This window comes from Acanthisitta chloris, unplaced genomic scaffold, assembly GCF_000695815.1.
Source record: "Acanthisitta chloris isolate BGI_N310 unplaced genomic scaffold, ASM69581v1 scaffold1830, whole genome shotgun sequence".
In the NCBI taxonomy this organism is placed as follows: Eukaryota; Metazoa; Chordata; class Aves; order Passeriformes; family Acanthisittidae; genus Acanthisitta; species Acanthisitta chloris.
Genome location: NW_008649820.1, coordinates 65,692 through 73,276, shown reverse-complemented (window position 1 = coordinate 73,276; position 7,585 = coordinate 65,692). Strand labels below are relative to the sequence as shown.

The window sequence follows — 7,585 nt, the reverse complement described above, 5'->3', positions numbered from 1 at the left end:
CTGCTGAAAGCAGAAGCCTAGTGAAGTGAAAACAAATTAGTAGTAACTTGTTCCAGGGTTTTTCCTGAAAATTTACAGCACAAGACAGAGGTGGGGATGGGAGTGTGGGATACATGAAGAGAGAGGTCTTCCAGGTATTCACTGTTTCAAAGAACTCTTCTCCCATGCAAATCTTATCCCATCTACAACACAGTAACAAATTTTATCAGACTTTGCATTCCATGCAAAGAAACAGCAAATAAATGCAATTCTCTATGCAGAAGTTTATTAGGCTGGGATGACAAATGAATACTTTCTAATACAACAAGCCAAAATTTCATATAAAAATAATCTATTCTTTCTTCTTTGGGCTGTACAATGGTTATATCCTCAATGCTACTTACAGCTTATGCAGTGGAGTGTTGGCAGTAAAACAGCAATAATGACATAATCTATGTATACAGTTCAGTCTACAATATGAAAGGGATTAAAATGGAAAGGGCAGTTTTTCAAGGCATAGACTGGAAGTAATGGAGCTAGCTTGATCCCTAAGACTGAAAAGATACAGTTGAAAAGCTACAGTTCCCTGAATTTAGAAAACTGCTGGAATGGGGAATGCAGATTAATGAGTGCAACAGCTTCAAGTATTCTGACTGCAAAAACTCCATTTGTAAGCAAGTTAGAGTGACTCTGAATCTGGGCTGCATGATGCCAATAAAGAATTTGGCCTGCAAACATTGGATGTTGCTGCTATGAAAAATCTGTTAAAAAATTAAGATGGATATTGTTCATCTCAGCACTCAAAGTACCTGACATTCTATTGCCTCCTATCTTGTAAAATCATTTACAGCTCTGCAAAATCTGTGTCAAATGCCTTCATTCACTTCTTGCTCTCAGTGCCAAGAGTAAACAGTTTGGCAGCCACTTCAGGTAGAAAAAACTGTTACTTACCCGTGCATGCTTTGCCATCTCCTTTGAGTACAGAGCCTTCCGGACAAAAGCAAACAGGACCTTTAGATGTTTGAAGGCAACCATGACTACATTCCGTGTTGTTACTTGTACAGGAAATTAGCTCTATGGTAATTTAAAGAGGAAAAATATATCTGAAATGGCAATAAAAATTTTTACTGAGCCCCCCAAAAGAGATGCTAAGACTTTCTTAAACAGCAAAACATAAAAGATAGATAGATAGATAGATAGATAGATAGATAGATAGATAGATAGATAGATAGATAGATAGATAGATAGATAGATAGATAGATAGATAGATAGATAGATAGATAGATAGATAGATAGATAGATAGATAGATAAAAAGTGTGAAGTTGGGAGTACAACACTTCTGCAGTCTTTCTAGGTTTGTTTTGCTTTTTTCCTGTTTTGTTTTTCAAAAAGTATTTTTTTCCACACCCTCTCCTAATTATGGCACAGGAGAAAGCAGACATTGCTGGGTCCTGAACCCATCATACTGATCAGCCTTAATTTTTCCAAAATCCTATGAAGAACTCTTATCAAAATAGAAGTAATTTTACAAACTTTCTTTCTTACATTTCATCAAAAATAGATCAGGTTTTGAAAACTATAAGTTACACTGAAATAATAAATACAAAACACAAAGAGAATAAGGAAAAATTACTCCCCTATTACTTGAAGTGTAGCAGAGCTAGAATCAATGAAAACAGATGAACCTTCCAGAAAGAAAACTATGTTCCTTAGCAGCCATTTTAGAAGGACAAAACCATCTGAGGACATGGCAAAAGCTTTCCTTTACTTCCCATTATAATTGTTCTAGGGCCAATATTTTTTGCGTATTTATTTAATGCAATTTCACAGGATGTTCTCTTTCCACCTGCCATATTGCAGTGCTCCATCTCTTTATCCTCATTCTAGTGCCGTAGGGCACTGGGTATTGACCCATCGATGACTGGAACTAGTTCAAGTTGCCCACAGCTGCTTCTTTGAATCAGCTGCATATACTGGCTTAAATGGTGCATAGCTGTTGCAAATATTGCTGCTCCAAGGCAATTGCACTCTGGACTGAACTGTTTGAACTGCTTAAACACAAAGAATATGGTCAAGAAACTGATCTTGAGTTTTTTCTGACCAGAGCTTGTGTCTTTAGATGTAGAGCTTCATAAAGGACTTGGAGGACAAAGCATCAAAATCCCTGATCAACATGTGGACTTCTCACCTTGCATCTCTCTCTCTCAAGTTGCGTAGTTGGTGATACATCTGCCTTGTGCTGCAGTAGTTAAGGAGTTATACAGTCCATGCTGCATCCCTAGCCTGCGTTAGAAAAACATTATTTTCTATCTAATTTGAGCCACTCAAAAGGTAGGCATATAATTCAAGGTGGTCATCCAAAGAAGGACTGTGTATGGTGTCTAAGTGTTGTTTTGGACACAAAAGGATATCCCACCTCGAAATAGCCTCTGGTTACAGGTCTCCCATAGATCTGTCACAACTGACTGCCTTCTGCAGCTGTCACACACACCATGGAACCCCATGTTTGGGGCATCAAATCCTGGTCCTGCCTCCCTCTTAATAGAGAGGAAGAAGTGATTCTTGGACGTCTAAAATATATAGACTGACTGCTGGTGGTGATATTTAATATACCCTAGGTCCTGATCCAGAGTGAACTCATTGGTGTGCACTGGCACTCCTGTCTGGAGCTTATACCAATGTTTTATTTCCATGGAAACAAGGTAGAAGGACCTTTGTCTGTGTATAAATTTCACTTCAAAAGTGACTGGGAATATCCCAAGACCTCAAAACTTGGATGCTTTTCACATGTTACATTCTAGACTTATTTTAGAAAGGCTTAGTTCATTTGTAGGCTGAGTATTCCATTAATGTCAGGCACATTAACAATGCTATCAGCCCTGCTCTGAAAAGAAAAAAGATGATGCTGTAAGCTGCTCAGAGACCAGGAAATTCTTATGCAGGATAGCCAGAGTGAGCCAAATTCAGAGACTTCATTTTAAAAGATATAATTGCTTATCCACCTGGGATGTATCACAGAGCCTAATCTGAGCAAAGAGCACTCTCTGAAGACCCCACTTTGTTGTTTGGTTATTTTTCATTCCTGAAGAGGCCTACACAATTACTCAGATGTAACTTACTTCCTTAAACATGACATCTGAAATTGGTTCACTCAGTTTAAGCTGATCTCACTTACATAATAGGGATTGGAAGTGAGCAACTCATCACACAAAACTTTCAGCAGTTCCAGGGTTAAATGAGGACTCTCTCCAATATGATATTCCAAGGATTTATATGCTCCTTACCATGACATGTTTTCCTATCAGGCATCAGAACAAAACCTTTCGGGCAGGTGCAGTAATAGGAACCAGGGATGTTCACACAGCCCAAAGTACAGCCATGATTCCAGAAGCCACATTCATTGATATCTGCCAAAAGAAGCACTTCATGTGTCAGAATAATGTCATCAACCAGTGCTGGGGAATAGGAATAGATTAATGAAACAAAGCAACAGTCTGCAAGTAATACCTCTTTTTACATTCATTTTACAAAAATATGTTTTTCCTAATAAATTGTAAAAATGCAAGTTTGCAGACCTCACTCAAATCAGCTATAAAAACCTTCTAGCAAAATGTCCTCAGGCTCTGTATGTGCAGCATAGGTGCCTAGAGGCCTTTGAAAAGTATGCCTTCCCATACAGATTCCAGTGCCATTTAAATCCCATGTGCATACAAAAAGATTACATTAGACACTTTCTTCAGATAAAAATTCTTTTACAAAATTTGTCATCCACATGACTTGAGTACAAATCTCAACTCACAGAAGCATACTAGAAGTCAAAATTTGGAAACCAATCCTGGTGAATTTCCTGAGAACTAGAATGCTGCTGCTCAGGCAGGTTTGTAAATCCTGTAAGCTAGGAATTTTGATGACTTTTTGTCTCATAAAATCTGGTCATGTAGTGAAAACAAGGGTTCAAAAAGTGACATGTTATCTATTATTAATAGTTATTTTAGATTTTTAATAAAACAATCCAGATTAAAACATTTAGAAGCATGTTAAGAATTTGTGTCTGTTCAAAGTGATACTTAAGAGAGCCATCTTGTAGGATTATTCAGTGTTTCACCTTTCGTGATGTATCTGCTTTCATTTTTATTTAAAAATTAAATTAGCACCCATAGGCATGTCTGCTTCTCTGAAGCTCTTTTAACTGCTCAGGCTAAGACCAAAATTTCTCACAAGAATAGCATCCGTGACACTTTCATAGGTCTCTTTTCAGGCCGTGTGAGAACCTGGAAGGACACAATAATGAAATGGCACAACTGGAATTTTTTAAACCTTGCAGTGTTTTTTTGTACTCAAGATAATGAATAAAGTAAAAGATCATAATTTTTTTCATTTGATGGAATACAGCTCTCAATGTTCATGTATTACCTTCACAAAACTGTTTATTTCGACTTAAAATAAAGCCACTAGAACATTTACACCGATGAACCCTTGAGTCTGGCCTGCAGATTCTTCTTCTGCACTTTTCTTTGTTCAAATCACAGGTTCCTTTATGTGAGAGAAAAAATACAGTATAAGTGGAATGGAGTTATTACCATATGAACCTTCAAGCAGAAAGATACTGAGAGAAGTATTTTCCTCAACATCTACTTGCTCAACCCTTATTAATAGGGTTCTTCTACTGTCTTCTATTGGTAAAATCAGGCCAAAAAAATCCCTATAAAAATGAAAGTAGTTGGAAGACTAAGAGTAGGTCTGTGGAAACAATCATTTCCAACCCCATGTAAGCACAGGAAGATCTGGGAAGAGCCTGAAGTAGGGAATGCTTTGGTTTGGGCACACACGTTGAGCGATTATGAAAGAGAAAACTCTGTGTAGCAGGTTTCAGATGCCACCAGTTCTGCAGAGTATTATATATTACTCTGTAAAACACTCAGAAACAAGAGAATAACAGAGAGAGAGCACACGTGTGAAAAGAGAGAGAGAAATTTTTTAAAGAGAGATATCATATGAAGACTGGAAACTACTACCACATTATTACTCACATTATTTAATAGAAAGAATACTTCATGTTGCCAAATCAATATGCAAAACCCAATCACATTTCAAAGTGAATGGTGATAAAATTATGAATTACAAAGTTTAGAAGGTAATATTTTCTGGAACACCATTACAAACCATACTTTCTAGCTTATTTGTGTTTTGTGGGGTTTTTTTCCCCTCCCATCACCTGTCTTATATGGAAATGTGTGTAACTCAGGTAATAGCCTGATACTGGTATCTTACACTGGAAAGAAACACAACATAATTCCCCCAACAAAAAAAAATTCCAAGTGTACTGAATATCATTAATCTGTTAGAAAAGATACTTTTAAAGAATTTCAGAGGCAGTCTTTGAGATTTAAAGGTAATTAAGATATTTTATGGGCCATTAATAAAAGTGTGAAGAACATTTCAGAAGGGATTTAGAACATACAGTTACCAAATCTAGCATTAGCTGTCAAAAAGAGTTAAGCTAAATTAGAGGCTGTTCTGTGGGGCTACAGCAAACCCACATCTGATTTAATGCTCTTCTCTGTATTCATTGTATTTATTGGCTCTGACCAACCCAGAGAAACATTTTGAAAGAGAAAGGGAAGAGGGGACATGAGGAATTTAAGTAGCAAAATAAATAATTCAAACTTCAGGAAGAAAATCAAATTGCATCAGTTGTGAATTTCTCATCAGTTCCCTTTTCATCTGAAGGAACACACTAGTTATCTGCTTTAAAGAAGGCTTGATAATTCACAGCTGACACTACATTGCAACATACATTTTCTTAGCTTGTACAGTGCATCCAATTAGCCTAGGTATGCTTTTATCTCCAGGTTTCTCTGTTGTAAGATCAGCTATAAATCTCATTTGAACTCCAGGCTCCTTAGTCCTTCTTTCATCCTCATTCTTGCACTGGATAAGCCAAGCAACACATATAAAAAGTCCAAAAGGTTCATCTGGATTCAGCCTGTTAAGCTTCTTTCTACTCCATCACTTCCCAGACATTTTTACAAGAAGCTATTTGGAATGTAAAAAAAAAAGGCTTACTACTGACAACACTTACTGTCCTACAAAAATTTACAAAACATGGTGGAATTATAGGCATTTGAAAACACTGGTAGTTTATATATTATTGAATGTGGGGAAACCCTTTTTCCAGTGTAAGGAGAGAAACCAAAAAGAAGAATGCTCTGGTGGAAGAAGTGGAATTAATCTTCTGAGAGAAGAATAAAAGCTAAGTGCTCACAGTCAATGAAATTATTCTGCACAGTCTTGTGCAGCCAGTAGTCCTTGAGGTTCAAGACTCCACTACCAAGAACCACCTTTCTGTTATTGTCTCTTCTTTTCCATCTTCCTGAGTATGTAGGCATGGTGACAGACACCCAAGGGGACATCATAAGACCTTCCAAATCTCAGTGTAACAACCCTGAGATGTGTGGCTGTGCCACTGTCTGCACCACAAACCTATCCTGCCCTAGTTCTTCTGTGTGAGAGCACCAAAGCTGTCAGTCAAAAGAAGTGCTTCCATTTGATGGTATGACTATTTTCCTCAAAGTAAGCACACATCAGGTATTGTTTCTGAATACAGGCTCCTCATGTTTACAAGTGAAATCTTCGTTTCCTGGGATACTTTCTCTTCTGCATCTCAACAGCTCTTTGAACTGCAAGCAAAGCATTTGAATGGGAAAGTTCCTCTGAAGATTTTGTTTTTTCTACTCAGACCAGCCTTTCACAGTAAAACTGAGATATCCACAGTATCACTTGTAGGACATACTGAGACCAGCCTTTCACAGTAAAACTGAGACATCCACAGTATCACTCGTAGGACATACTATGTGCTTAAAATCCTTCGATGCCAAAATTCACAGAGGTGTTTCCATGCACATTAGACTTCAACCTCCAGAATTAAAAAGACGTGATGAAAATAATCTTCATGGAGGATTAAAAAGTTGTATGCTTTGTGCATTTAGCAGGAAAACAAAAACATCTTTGTGTAACCAAAAGGAAGAGAAGGAGAATTTATCTGCATGTGTGTTTAGATTAATGAAATGAGAAGTTCATGCTTGGCATGTTTCTACTCCAATACTCAGCTGGAGTTACACACACCAAGTGGATCACTAAAATTTTAAGAAACCTTTGCCTTAACTTCACTGAGGCCTGGAATTTTGCCTAAGAAAATTATTGCTGTAGAGAATCAGACTGTATGATATTCTTATTATTCTCACACATACAACTCTATCATTACAGTTTACTTACCCAAATCCTGAGAATCTGTTCTTGCACCTGGCTGTTTAAATGGATGTACTATTTTTATCTCCACTGGTGGAAAAAATGATGGCTTCAGGCTAATTGTGACTACTACTTTCCCAGTGTATTTGTTGGCTCTCCATATCATGCCAGATTTCAGCTCTGAGTAGTAAAGGTGCTCAGCGAAGAGAGACATGCCAAGCAATTGATGTCTACAAGAGAAGATAATATAAAGTTGCACATTTTCTTATCATTTGGTTCAGTCAAGTTCACTACAAATATCCTTTCTTTGTATTCTTATATATATGATATATAGATGTATATGCATATGACATATAT

The 7,585-nt window shown here is 37.2% G+C and overlaps 1 protein-coding gene across 1 annotated transcript in view; it reads right to left on the bottom strand.

The window, feature by feature from the left end:
- The window catches only part of LOC103800957 (pro-epidermal growth factor-like), a gene marked incomplete at its 3' end in the record, with an annotated part of 29,505 nt that overhangs the window by 3,255 nt on the left and 18,665 nt on the right, over positions 1–7,585 (bottom strand). Inside the window, exons 6-9 of the mRNA XM_009073387.1 lie at positions 7,256–7,458; positions 4,394–4,519; positions 3,265–3,387; positions 931–1,053 (exon numbers count right to left, since the gene is read on the bottom strand). Of these exons, the coding sequence (XP_009071635.1) occupies positions 931–1,053; positions 3,265–3,387; positions 4,394–4,519; positions 7,256–7,458 (575 nt within the window). The remainder of the gene's footprint in view (positions 1–930; positions 1,054–3,264; positions 3,388–4,393; positions 4,520–7,255; positions 7,459–7,585) is intronic.